We start from the raw sequence: 14466 nt of genomic DNA on the forward strand, positions 1-14466 counted from the left end.
AAATCATGATGTTCACCTTATGGGTTCCAATGGATCCTCAAGGGCAGGAGCTAGCGGAGCAGTTGATTCAGATTCTGCTGCTGATTTTTGCGGTGGTGGCTTTTGCAACGAACTATGCCTTGGGATCATTCTAGACAATGTTGCTAATACATGCCTCTAGGGCAGCTATCACTACTTTGATCACTATTCCCTATTGGCCTTTGTAAAATCAGCACTCTCTCAAGTGGATGGATCCAAGTGTGGCTAAAAAGCACCAAAGCCGTAGATAGCTAATTCTAGTTCAAAGAAGTTGAAAACTAAGAAGTAGGTCATTTCACTGATTGATCAACCTATTGTTGTCTTTGATAAAGTTGGGTGTATTTGATATATAAAGTAGGTCAATTTTGTTTTTTTTTAGCCTCTCAAAATAGAGAAAAACAAAGAAATTTCTTGTTTGGAGGAAATTTTAATCATTCAATCGACATTTTATTAGGAGTGTTGCTATTAGCACCCCGTCAATTATTTTGGACCCCTCATTTCTGTGAACCCCCACTTATAAATTCTAAAACCCTTAAAATTTCTTCTCTCCCTAAATAATATCAAAATTATCTTTGTGAAAACATTCGATCCATTCAATTGAATGCACACCCCCCACACCCCAAAAAGCCTCTCTCCCAAAAACCCTAAGAAAATCAACGAAGGTGATTACTATTTCATCTCTACATACTTGTTCATGACCTAAGAAAATAAATGTAGGGTTTTTTGTTGTTGATTCAACATTCCCCTTCTGTGGGTTTTGCGATCTCCACGAGTTTGGATTTGTTATCTCTCAGGTGAGTTTCTTTGAATTTTCTGACAGTTTCAATTCTTGTTCCTTATCTTACCTGGGTTTTGTGATTTAAAGTTTGAAAAAGGTTCATTAATAATGTTCAATTATTTGTTCCCGAACAAATAAGAAATGTTCCGTTATCTGTTCTTGAACTAATGAACAATGTTCGGACCTGTATTCCCAAATTTTGGTCATATGTTCGGGAGTTCAGTTCTGAAAAAATGACGAACAGTTTTTGTTATTTTTGCCCTTTTTTTTCAAAAAACTTACCCTTACAAGGCCAATCTCGTCTGAGCTAAGAACACCATCAAAGTTATGAAGCTTTTATTGTTGTACTCTTCTCGTCACATGGAGTTGTGGTTGTCGGAAAAACTTCCACTCATTGTCATTGCCGGAGAAGTGTAGGTAATCAAATGGTTGCCACCGTTACCGTTAGAATATTATTGCGAAAGAGTGTTCAAGGTTTTGAGGGTGGGTTGGTTTTGAAGGTGAGATTTGGGGAAGATCGATGGGTGGTGATGGAGGTGGGTGCTCTCATAAATCCTAACTCATGATGTAGTGGGTGTGTAGGTTTAATTGTAAGATAGGGTGTTCCAAAATTATTGATATCCTTTTTAGTAATTTCATTTGAGGTTATTATTGTAATAAAAAAAAAAGGCTAAAAAATAGGGGGTCCAAAATAATTGATGGGGTCCTAATAGCATCACTCTTTACTAACTTAGAAATTTTAGCCCTAAATAAGAAATTAGGTGCCTGATTTTTGCTATGACCCTTATTATTTTTAATATTTAGTCATTAAAAAAATTGCTTTTTGAAAACGATGAAATTTCTGTCTTTATAAAATTAAAAAAAAGGGCGATCTATATCGAAAGTTATTGAATTTTAAAGATTCAAAAAGTGAAAGGTGCTACTTGTGAATCAACTATGTCGGAAATTAGTTTCCCAAATATTAGAGGACTGGAATTAGGAAACCTTTTTTTGGTGTCATTATACTAGTTTAAATGAGGGAGCTCTGATCAAGACTCCCTATAATCTTTCCATGATATATGATCCACCACTTTCATAGTTCAATGTGTGAAGAAAGAATTTGCTGACTAAATTATTTTAATGTTAAACACAAGTTAATTGTCATGGCTTTGCTCTAGTATGATACCTTTTGTGTGTGTGTATATATAGATATAGAAACCTATCTGTTGACAAATAGATTTGATGACTTGTTTGCAGACTGGCTATCCAAAGGCTTGAAATTACAAAGAATGACTTGCAACACAGGATTGCAAAGGGGGTAATACTTTACTGTCATTGTAACAGCATTTTGCACTGATCTATAGAACAGTAGCATTCTCACTAACGAAATTTGGCTGCCATCTGTGTTAGGCTAGAGGAAATGCTATTTTACAGGCTAGCTTGGAGAGAAGGAAAGAAGCTTTGCATGAGCGTCGCTTGGCACTTGAACAAGATGTATACTCTTTTTTACCCATTAGATATGGAAAATATTTGTGGTTGTTTTGCCATTACTTGGTTTCTTTTGATACTATTTTCTATCTCACTTTTTTCACTCAATATGTTCAGCATTGGGCATGAACTTCAGGTTTGTCCCTTCAGTTAAATATGTTCAGTTGCATGCCATTTTATGCCTTGGTTTTGTTTCACACTTCTTCTAATAGTGAATTTTCTGATGTAATTGAAAATAATCCATAATAGGGAAGATGTTGAGTAACTGTTGAATAGCCAAAAACTCAGAACTGTGTTTTCTATGAATGCCTTAGAACACCCCCTCCCCAAAAAATCTAAGATGGAATGGGCTGCTTATTTATAGACACAAGTTGAATAAATTTTCATCTCTTCACTGCTTGATTCATGCCATTGAAGAGCGCTCTCTCTCTCTCTCTCTGGCGCGCGCGCGCGCAGACACACACACATCAGTATCTCTTTATAGAATCACAAAGTAAAATGGCAATGATTTCCCTGTCACCACTTTGCAGAATAACAGATTACAAGAAGTTATTGATGCATGGAAAGACCTTTATTTTGTGTGTGTGTGTGTGTGTGTGAGAGAGAGAGAGAGAGAGAGAGACGTGAAATTCGTCAATTAACTGCCTATTATGAGATAAGTAAAAATTTGGGTCTTACGAAACTGCATAGCACATTAGAGCCAATTTTAAAGGGGAAGTGAGACGTTGCTTGATTGATAGATTAGGAGGAAGAAATAGCATCTGAGTTTCATTTGCTGTTTGAAGAGAAGGCCAATGTGCATATTTTTTTGATACGAGAGAGAAAGTTCTAACTGTTAAAGATCCTAATTTTTTGCTGACAAACTGGTGTGGAGAGAGCTGGGCATGACAATTATATGGTTCTGTCAGCTGGCTAGGGGTTTGGACTTTGGAGTGTTGATAGTTTTGTCCAGAATGATTATATTGTTAACAGATGTTAACTAAGGCTTGACTGTTGGTTTTGCTTTTATTAGACAGTTAACGCTACCTTTCAGAATTTATTGGTACAATGGGTTTCGGGTTTTCTGGATTGAAAAATTACATTTATCCCTTAAATATGAGCCACTGCAAGATTTATGTGCTTCATATTCTTGTTTTTATTAGTTTCTATTGATTCATTTTAGTTGAAGCCTTACTAAACCAGTCTCTCCCATTCCAAAACTTGATTGACAGTCAGCTTTTTCAACCACTAGTCACAGAAGAAACAAAATTAGTAACTACTAAATTGGTAGATCCAGTTGCTCTCCAACTGCTGCATCTAGGAAAATTGTTGCCCTTGAAAATTGGCCTTCAATGGTTATCCAACTTTTCAACAAGAATAAAATGTCCCTCTTTGGGACATAAAGCGATAAAAAAAAATATTTGATGTCCTTTTGCCGTAAACCCATTCAGCCTGGTGTGAACAAGTGTTAAGCTCAAATATGCAATGAAAGAGCTCTTGCATTATGCACAAGAGAGATCACACAGCTCCAGGATTAATGTAACATTTTTTATGCTGGAGGGTTAAGCAACTAGTTAGTTCAATCAGGACTGTGAAGCAAAAGGCACCATCACCTACAGCCCTTTCCTCTGCGGGAACTTCCCTGAACCCCATTGATGTATTAGAATAGATAGGCGTATATTAAATGGCCTATTAGTTGTAGTCTATACATAGGTGATGTAATATTCCATTGTACTTAGTTTTGGATTAAAAACACAATTGCGATTGTAGTAGAGCTTGGTTTTTCTCTCTAGCCCACAGAGGTTTGACCTTGATTTGCATTTGATTGCATTATTTGGTATTAGAGCTTAGCATGATCCTAATTTCTTCCTAATCTGCACTCTCTCATGATCGAATCATGAATTTGTGAAAACCTTAACTGGAAAGTCAGTGCTGTTCGGCGCTAGATTCGTTGAAGCAACCTGAAGTGGATCGTTTTGTATCTATTCGAGTATAGCGAGATCAGATTCAACTTTGCAACTCGATTTCGACCTAGATTCGACTCTTGATTCAACTTCGCGATGAGATTTCGATTTGCGATCCTACGTTCTTCGGTTCAAATCTAGTTCGAATCCTCAGATCTGGTTTGAGAAACTTCAAATCTGTTAGAATTCTTTAGATCTGTGTCCAAAAAAGCTTGGTTGAGGTCGATTTGTGTTCAAGTCCGTTGGATCTAATTCGAAACTCTTAGAATTTTTCATATCTATGTTCGAAAAGGCTTGGTTGAGGTCAATTTGACTTCAAATTTCATGGATCTGGATTGAAACTCAGATGTCTTCGGATCTGTGTTCAAGTCCCTCAGATCTGGTTCGAGAAACTTCAAATCTGTTGGATCTGATTCGAAACTCTTAGAATTTTTTCAGATCTGTGTTTAAGTCCCTCAAATCTGTTTCGATTCTTTCAGCTCAGGTTTGGTTTGAAGTAGATATGTGTTTGAACCCTTTCTCTATGTTTGGATTCTTCAGATCTGTGTTAAAAGATTTGATTGAAGTCTTCTCCAGCTTGAATCCTCTAAAATCGAGTTTGGTAGTTGTCGAATGCCTCTGATTGTGTTCTATCTGGTTCGAAATCCAGCATATTTGCCGAATGGCTCTGATTGTGTTCGATCTAGTAGAGTGAAACGTTGGATCCGCTCTCTTGGAAGGGATAATCACAATCAAAATCAAAATGAATGAGACAAGACGAAGCAAATGAGTAACAAATTGTTTACTGGAGGAGGTACAGTGATATTTTTGAAAGCTTCAAAGAGTTTATTTGAAGCTTTGTTTCCTGCTTTTGTATGCCTCTGTAAGATGTTGGCTTGAGTTGAGTACGCTGCTAGTGGTGATGCTCATTTGATTGTTGTGTCTAAAGGGACAGAAGGATATATTGCGATTGAGAATTCTCGCTTCCGATTAGCTTCTCTCACGTGGTTCTTACTTCGTGGATGCATAATCGATCCTTTCATCTTTTGTCACATTCTTCAACCTTGCTTTGGAAGTTTTCTGTTTGCTAGTCTATTGATCTCATTCTGACTGAATGAGTACATCTCTGCACCAGTGTGCCAAAGCTGACCTTATTATTATTATTAAAAGGGGAGAAGGGCAACCTATCTTGTTAATAATAAGAAAGGGAGTGAGATAGGCAACATGTAGCTTGCTTCCAAGCCGGCCTGTAGAGATGAAGGGCTCAGGAAAAGGGAGGTTTGTCCAAGTTTTAGCAAGAGGGTATGGTATGGGCATCTCATCTCCATGCTCAACGCAAGCATAGCTCTCGCAACTTGGATACATGGAATTGCATCCTTAGCTAAACAACCGTAGTCAATCCTTTCATCTTTTGTCACATTCCTCAACCTTGCTTTGAAAGCTATCTGTTTGCTAGTCTATTGATCTCATTCCGACCGAATGAGTACATCTCCACACCAATGTGCCAAAGCTTACCTTAATATTATTAAAAGGGGAGAAAGGCAACCTGTCTTACTAATGATAAGAAAGGGGGTGAGATATGCAACATGTAGCTTGCTTCCAAGCCAGCCCACAGAGATGAAGGGCTCAGGAAAATGGAGGTTTGTCCAAGCTTTAGTGAGAGAGTATGGTATGGGTATGATGGAGGTTGTCAGTTTACAGCTATGGTTGTTTAGCAAAGGATGCAATTCCATGTATTCAAGGAAGGATGAGTTGCGAGAGCTATGGTTGTGTTGAGCATGAAGATGAGATGCCCATACCATACCCTCTCGCTAAAGCTTGGACAAACCTCCATTTTCCTACTCCTCGCCTAAGTATTCAATGCATGGTGTTATATTGAGCTTACTTAGTTGCTACTTAAACTTGAGGACATGTTTTTTGAAGAGGGGGATTCTGATGATGTAGTATAGATACGTTAAGTGTCTAGTAAATAGCCTATTAGTTGTAGTCTATAAATAGGTGATGTAATATTCCATTCTACTTAGTTTTGGATTGAAAGAATATACATTGTGATTCAAGTAGGGCTTGGTTTTTCTCTCTGGCCCTTTGGGATTTTACCCCAAATTGGGGTATTTGTCTTCTCTCTTTGAATTTGTCCTTGATTTGCATTTGGATTGCATTACCCATACCCCTATAATAATGGGAGAGAGACCAATTTACCTTATTATCTAGTGGATTTAGTTAGCTGATAATATTAAATTATGAATGCTCGTCTTAATTTTTATTATTTTTTTTAAATTATAGCAACACCCGTAAAAGTTCACAACAATATTGGGACATCACTATTTTTTCAGACATTACATTGTTATTCTTGTTAGGTTGTAAATTGACTGGCATTTATGAAGGAATTGTTTGATATTTTGCTCTCATAGTTGAATAATATCAATTACACCAACACCCCCAAGGTTTCTAACCAAAGCTTTAAAAGGTGTTATTGAAGCTCACCTCAAGGTGAGGCAAGTCAAAATATATCGATCGTTTGATTTTTAAGCAACACTCCCCAAAGGCTTGAGCATCACAGTCTTAGGTGCACCTTATATGCCGTTGCGCATAAGCATATGAGGAGTATGCATATCAAGGGCTTGTCTTAGACTTGTTAATCTTAGTCTAATAAATAGTTTAAACATATAAAAGAATAACCACTTTTGTAATGGTATTCCATGAGAAAATTCAAGTGAATGACCTAACAAGAAACACAAAGTTGAGGCGCAAGTGAGGAGCTCAATAATTGAAGTTAAGAATGTCAATTTCACCTTCGATGAAGGCAAACTTTCCTCTCTGCGGTGAAATTTTTGACAATTCGAGGAGAAAAGTATTTATACTTTTATATTTAAATTGTAATATTTTATACTATTTTATTTTTTATTTTTTAAAAATTTATTTACTAAATATAAAAATTCAAAATGCTTACCTCTTGACTTTTGGCATTACTCATTAGCCTTTAAAAACTTTGTTCCTAACACATACATAGACTCCCCTTATTTATCAAAAACCTCAAGGGTGCGATGCAATTTACGCTAAATGAATATGGTTATTTATATTAAACTTTTAATATCTATCAAATATGTTTTTGCCTCTGATCAAGTAAAATAAGGAGAGACCTAACACTTCATAAAAAAAATTGCATCTCAAATTTTAGTCAAATAATCAATAAATGTTTATGGATTTTCTAATTAAAAGGTGTAACTGATTGTTTGCCAAAACAATATACAACTTAAAGAATATATGCATCACTTTTTTTTTTTCTTCTTACAAAATCCATGATACCTGGTAGTTGTATTGGTCATTAATTTCTATCATGTCTCCTAAATTTATTTATTTATTTTTGTTGTAGTAAAGTAGAATTTGTTCATATATTATTAGTATTACCATATTTGCTTTTAATTTTTATAAGGATATGAATCAAAATGCATATGAAATGTAAATAAGCGTTACTTTTTATATGACCCTCGTAAAATCAAATTGTGTTTAAAATGCTGCATTTCATTATTAAGGGAAAAATTATATTTTCATTTTCATCTATCACATTTTTGCCAAAATATTGTGATCTTATATATGTAATAAAGGCATTTTTGGTATTCTAGAATATCAATTTGCTGACATCACCATCTTTCATTTGATTTATTAATGTTCCATTACCATATGGGGTGTTCTCACATATTGTTAGCAAAAGTAAGGGGTGTTAGTGGTGTTTTTTATTTTATTTTAAAGGGGGGTGTCAGTGCCCCATATCTGTTAGAAATGATGGTAGGTTTTAATGTAATATATGTTAGAATGCGTTAGGATATTTCTTATTTTTATTCTCATTCAGTCTCTTTATTTGGTGTAATGGGCCTTTATTTAGGCCTTAACTTATGTTTATGATTTAATATAAAAGGGTATGATAAACCACTCATACCCTAATTTTTCCTCTTCTAAAAAATAACATGGTATCAGAGCAGAACTAGAAGAAGGAAAAAAAAAGAAAAAAAAAACGAAGCCGTACCACCCCAGGCGAAGCCACAGCACCACCACCTCTGCCCGAAAGCCCCAGGCGAAGGCACCTTGGGTTCCGACAGCCCCAATTGAAGGCACCTAGGGTTCCGATAGCCCCAGTCGGAGTCACAACTCCAGTCGAAGACATAGGCGCAACCCCTAGGGCTTCACCAGCACCCTAGGGCTCGTCGACGCCTTCCTGCTCCACCCCTGGTCTGTCGTGGCTTGGAGCCCTGTGGTCTGTCTTCATTGACATCTCTCTCTCGGTCTCTACATGTAACTCTTTCGTCTTCATCTCTCTCTGTGTCTTCGTGGTATGTAAGTCTCACTCTGTCTCTCTATATGTAACTCCTCTTCATATTCTCTCTCTGACGGTCTTCTAAATTAAAAAAACAAAAACAAAAACAAAAACAAAAACAAAAACAAAAACAAAAAAAAGAAAAAAGAAAAAAAAATAATGTTCTCTTAAATTTATTTTTAAATTCATTATTATATTCTCCCATCTTTCGGGTTTGTGATTCACTCTGGGTGTGTTTGTGAAGGTTCCGTCGCGACGTCTTTATGGCCGAATTGACTGGTGAGTCTACTACTTCGCAACCTACTACACAGGGCGCGAGTCCTGTTTTGACTACTTCGATGACCGATTCTCTCCACCCTGGCCAGAAAATCACCACCTCTCTCTTTAATGGTCAGAACTATCTAGCGTGGTCGCAAAGTTTGACTATATTTTTGAAGAGCAAAGGGAAGATGTGATATGTTGATGGGCGTGTTCAGGCTCCCAGTGTCACCGATACAGGTTATGATCAGTGGGAGATTACCAATTCTCTTGTCATGGGTTGGTTGATACACTCTATGGTTTCGGAGATCGGTGAGGGATACTTGTTTATGGACACAGCACAGGATATTTGGGAGGCTGTGGCCACTACGTATTCCCGCAAAGGTAATTTCTCACAGACTTTTGAGTTGCGACGCTCTATTGACCGGTCCGTTCAGGGTGAGATGACTATTCTCTAGTATTTTACTTTCCTTAGCAATGGGTGGAAGCGACTTGATCATCTTCAGGACTATAAACCTGTTTGTCCCACAGATTCTGCTAGTTACCGAAAATTTGTTGAACAAGTGCGAGTCTTCAAGTTTTTGGAAGGATTGAATGTGGAGTTTGATCCTGTTCGGAGTCGTGTGCTTGGTATGGATGCGCTTCCTTCTCTCCAAGAAGCGTTTGCTTATGTGCAGAATGAGGAGAGTCGTCGTTCTGCTATGCTTCTGGCTGCCTCTTCTGATCGATCTGCCCTAGTTTCTGCCCCCTCTCGAGATGGGGATCGTGGTTCTTGTCCTCCTTCCGAGAAGGATACTCTCTTTTGTGATTTTTGTCGTCACTCTCGCCACACCCGTGAGACTTGTTGGAAGTTGCATGGGCAACCATCTGGAGGCCGTGGAGACCGTTTTGGTTCTCGAGGGGGTCGCTCCGGACAGTCTCGAGGCCGTGGGCCTAATGCCCGAGCCCATTATTCTGATACAGTTGAGCCACAGTCCACAGCTCCAGTTGATTCATCTACTGATACCTTAGGGTTTTCTACTTCTGAGTTGGAGGTTGCTCTTCGCCACTCACTAGACCGTCGGGCCTCTAGTTCATCCTCAGGTAATATCGCCCAGTCAGGTAACTTAGCTTCTTCTACAAGTGCTTTCCTCTCTCATCAAACGTTACCTTGGAGTATCGATTTTGGTGCTTCCGACCACATGTCTAGTTCTTCTGATTTGTTCTCCGCGTATACCCCTTCTTCAGGGCAGGATAAAGTTCGGATTGCTGATGGTACCATTTCTTCTGTGTATGGGAAAGGTTTAATTCATGCCACTGCTTCTCTTCCTTTCTCTTCTGTCCTCCATGTTCCTAATTTTAGTTTTAATCTTTTGTCTTTAAATCGTATTACTTGGGACTTAAATTGTAGTGTGACCTTTTTCCCTGATCATTGTGTAGAAATATATGTATTATTGATTGATGAATTGATTTGTTCTGTCTATTACAAATGGATCCTTATATAGATGTAGGTGTAGGTGTAGTGGGTTAGGTTTAGTGGAGTAGGTGAGGTGGTAGTGGTGTAGTGGGTTAGGTTTAGTGGAGTAGGTGAGGTGGTAGTGGTGGTAGGTTTATTGATAAATTTTAACAGCCCCCCGCAAACTCAAGGAGGATAGAAACTAACCAACTTGAGTTTGGAGAGAGGAACAAAACAAGAAAATACATAAAAATAAAAGAGGATAGGAGACACTGTATGGTCGTGTCAGACCATTGGTGAAGACACTGGATGGTGGTGTCATAACGTTGTAGAGGACACTGTATGGTGGTGTCATAACGTTGTAGAGGACACTGTATGGGGGTGTCATAACGTTGTAGAGGACACTGGATGGCGGTGTCAGACCGATGTAGAAGACAGTTTATGGGGTCATATCGGACCGTTGTAGAAGACAGTTTATGGGGTCATGTCGGACCGTTGTAGTAGACAATGTTGTGACAGTTGTTGTGACAGTTTACGGAGTCTTGCTGGACCCTTGTAGAAACTAACCGGAATCAATGTCGGGACAGTTTACAGAGTCTTGTCGGACCCTTGTAGAAACTAACCGGAATCAATGTCGGGACAGTTTACAGAGTCTTGTCGGACCCTTGAAAAAGTTGCACTCTCAAAAGGTGTGCCCAATTTTTCAAAAGGCGTGCCCAATCCATAAAAGGCGTGCCATCAAAAGGCGTGCCCAAGTCATAAAAAGGTGTGCCTGACATGATGGCGAGGCACGTGGGCGCCTTGGCTTGCGCGCCCGTTGGTCGGCTGTCGACAAGTGGCGCGCGATGCGCGGATCGGCCCTGGCTATTTAAACCAAGGTTGAGGCAGAGGCTGAGGCAGACAAAAAACTTCTGAAAATCCTCTGAAAAAACTCTTCCTTTGCTGAGAGAGAAACTCTGTAATACTCTGTAACCAACCCGTCTCTGAAACACTCAGCAACATGGCCTCTTCTTCTCGTCCAGCTACCCAGAACATGGCCTCCTCTTCCCGTGGGCTGCTCACGCTCTTTCCAGAACTGAACGAGTCCACAAGAGAAATAACTGGTGCGGTGGCCAGTGAACCTCAACCAAACACCTCTGGTTTTGCTCCGTTGAACTTTCCGATGCGGTCGGTGGAGCAAAAAATGGCGGTGCAAACTGATATTGAGGCCAATCAGTATACTCTGAAGTCATGCGTGGAAACCATGACTGCGGTCACAAATTTGTCGCACCGGCTGCAGAGCAGGACAAATGAGGTGCAACAGTTAAACTCCCAGTTGGCTCTGCTCCAACGCATGTATAAGGATGCGCGAGCAGAGATAAGTACGCTGAAAGCGGAAAACAAGGAGCTAAAGCGGAAGGCCACTGTGATGTTCCGATTTGGAGGTCCGCCGTATGCTGCAGTGGAGGAGCAGGGAGTAGTGATCGTGCCCAGTGGAGTGGGAAATCCGGAGGCAACACCGGCAAGGGCCGTCCAGGACGGAGGCAAGAAGAAGAGACCTGCAGCAGAGTAGAGAAGAAAAATCCCACTGTGGGTGTGGGTGTTTTGTTTTGGTTTGTGTTTTTTTTTTTTTTTTTTTTTTTTTTTTTTGTAACATGGTGATTGGGGTGAGCCTCAACATGAATAAAATGAGTGTGGTGTGCAGTTCTTCTTCTTCTGCTGTTTGTTGTTTGTTTGTTTTTGTTGTGTGTTTTTTTTTTTTTTTTTTTTTTTTTGTGTGTGCAAAGAAAGAATAATGAAAACAAGGTTTCGTGACCAACGGTTTTGTGAAAACCTGCAATGGTTTTTTTTTTTTTTTTTTTTTTTGTTTTGTGTAAATAATAATAATAATAATAGAATATAGTATAATAGTGTGGTGGGAACAAGCCCACGAGGAAAAGTAAGAATATTGAGGTGCAAATCAGGTTGTGTCTCTTTTGCTTTTCAAAAGATGGAAGAAAAGAAATAAAAAAAAAAATAAAAAAAAAAGAAGAGAAAGTTGAGTGGGAACAGGAGTGTGTGGAAAGTGTGTGGCCATGTGCATAGGTCTGCTTTCTGCCAATTTTTTAACCACAATTCAAGTACCAAGACCATCCAAGATATTATCCTGAACCATAGTCTGCAGACCATAGAATCATACAGTCGTGTCTGAAGATACAGACAGATGACTATGACCAGCAAGAACCTCATGAACAAACCACAAGGACCAGCTCTTCAACACGCATCAGTAGCCCAGAACTGCGACCAGTAAGAGAATACCAATTGAACACGATCAGACCCAGAAAGCAAACTAGTCAAGACAGCACCAGATACCATGATAACCCATGGCGGGGGGAGCTTTCTCTCGCACCAAAGGCCCAAGCAATTCTTTGAATACCCACAGAGGCACACGGTGGTGACGCGGTGCAGAGAGAGAGAGAGCTTCGGAGATGAAGCTGCAGGTGGTGTTGGTCGCCGGTGACAACGACGGCGCCTGGAGTGGCAGCCATGGGCTGTGAGCAAGCTGGGTTTTGCCCCCGAGAGAGAGAGAGAGAGGTCTGTGTTTTGTGTCTATTCATCTCCGAGAGAGCTCATGCCAGAGGGAGTGAGAGAGAGCCTTCGACATCGGTGTGAACTTCAAGAATTGGAGCTTCAGAAATCAACAAAAAAGCCCAGGAAGCTACAGTACTTGCTGCAGAAGAATCTGCTAAATCTCAAGTTGCAAAAGAAGTGATAAAGTCACTTACAGCACAGATCAAAGATATGGCCGAGATGCTGCCAACTGGGGTCTATGATGCAGATCGCATGAAGACAATTTACCTACCAAATGGTTTGGAGCCAAATGGCATTCACTACCCTGACGCAAATAGAGAGAGCTGCCGTGGTTTTTTTTTTTTTTTTTTTTTTTTAATCACAGATTGGATACTGGGAAAAGTAAGCTTTGCGGAAGTGGTTGATCTTTGTATGTAGAGAAGTCGCCTCTGGTGGTGGCGAACTGGAAGCTATATCTATTGATAGAGATGACAGCGGAATAAGTTGAGGTCCGGCGGGCGGCCAAGGCGAGGTTGCCGCCCGCCGGTGAAGCAGGAAATACTAAGGTCTTAACCTTGCTCTGATACCATGTAGAAATATATGTATTATTGATTGATGAATTGATTTGTTCTGTCTATTACAAATGGTTCCTTATATAGATGTAGGTGTAGGTGTAGTGGGTTAGGTTTAGTGGAGTAGGTGAGGTGGTAGTGGTGTAGTGGGTTAGGTTTAGTGGAGTAGGTGAGGTGGTAGTGGTGGTAGGTTTATTGATAAATTTTAACACATTGTCTGTTTCAAGACCTTATCACGAGGAAGATGATTGGCAATGGTAGACACGAGAATGGTCTCTATATCTTGGATCAAGTAGACAAGCTGGCTCACTCATCCATTCAGTTTCCATCTACCAAAGAAGACATATGGCTGTGGCACCGCCGTCTTGGGCATCCATCTTTTTTGTTACTTAAGCATCTTTGAAAAATAATGTTTCTGAGTTTCATTGTGAGTCGTGTCAACTTGGCAAACAACACAGAGCTTCTTTTGCCCCTTCTATTAATAAAAGTTTAGTTCATTTTTCTTTGATTTATTCTGATGTATAGGGTCCCTCTCGTTTTGTGTCTTTAAAGGGTCAAAGATGGTTTGTCACCTTTATTGATGATTGTTCTAGGACCACTTGGGTGTATCTTATGAAGGACAAATGTGAGGTGTTTTCCGTGTTTCAAAATTTTCATAAAATGCTTTGCACTTAATTTGGGGCCGTTGTCAAAATTCTGCGTTCTGATAATGGGGGGGAATACATTGATTCTGGCCTTGCTAGCTATTTTGCCACTCATGGTATTATTCATCAAACTTCTTGTACCAATACCCCTCAACAGAATGGTGTTGCCGAGCGTAAAAACCGGCATCTTCTTGATATTGCGCGTTGTTTATCCTTTGAAATGCGCGTTCCTCGATCCTATTGAGGGGAAGCGGTTCTCACTGCTGCCTTCTTCATCAATCGGCTTCCTACACAGGTTCTTCATAAACAAACTCCTCTTCAGGTTTTGCTCGGCTTCCAAGCTTCTGCTGCCTTCTCCATTCCTCCCAAAACCTTTAGGTGTGTGTGCTTTGTTTATAACCATTCTCCTACCCGTAGTAAGTTGGATCCTCGGTCTCTTCGGCGTGTCTTCCTGGGTTTCTCCACCACTCAAAAGGGCTACAAATGTTATCATCCCTCCTCTCACAAATGGTTTGTCTCTATGGTTGTGTC

The 14466-nt window shown here is 39.6% G+C and overlaps 1 protein-coding gene across 6 annotated transcripts in view; it reads left to right on the plus strand.

Annotated features, from left to right (window-relative positions):
• LOC114258300 (rho GTPase-activating protein 7) overlaps positions 1 to 14466 on the plus strand; it is a 133817-nt gene that overhangs the window by 84075 nt on the left and 35276 nt on the right. For all 6 annotated transcript variants that reach the window (XM_082906616.1, XM_082906615.1, XM_028198248.2 and 3 more), the window contains 2 exons: positions 2033 to 2093; positions 2186 to 2269. In XM_082906616.1, coding sequence (XP_082762742.1) covers positions 2033 to 2093; positions 2186 to 2269 — 145 coding nt within the window. The remainder of the gene's footprint in view (positions 1 to 2032; positions 2094 to 2185; positions 2270 to 14466) is intronic.

This window comes from Camellia sinensis, chromosome 14 (assembly GCF_055761805.1).
Source record: "Camellia sinensis isolate YWXY chromosome 14, ASM5576180v1, whole genome shotgun sequence".
NCBI classification, from domain to species: Eukaryota; Viridiplantae; Streptophyta; class Magnoliopsida; order Ericales; family Theaceae; genus Camellia; species Camellia sinensis.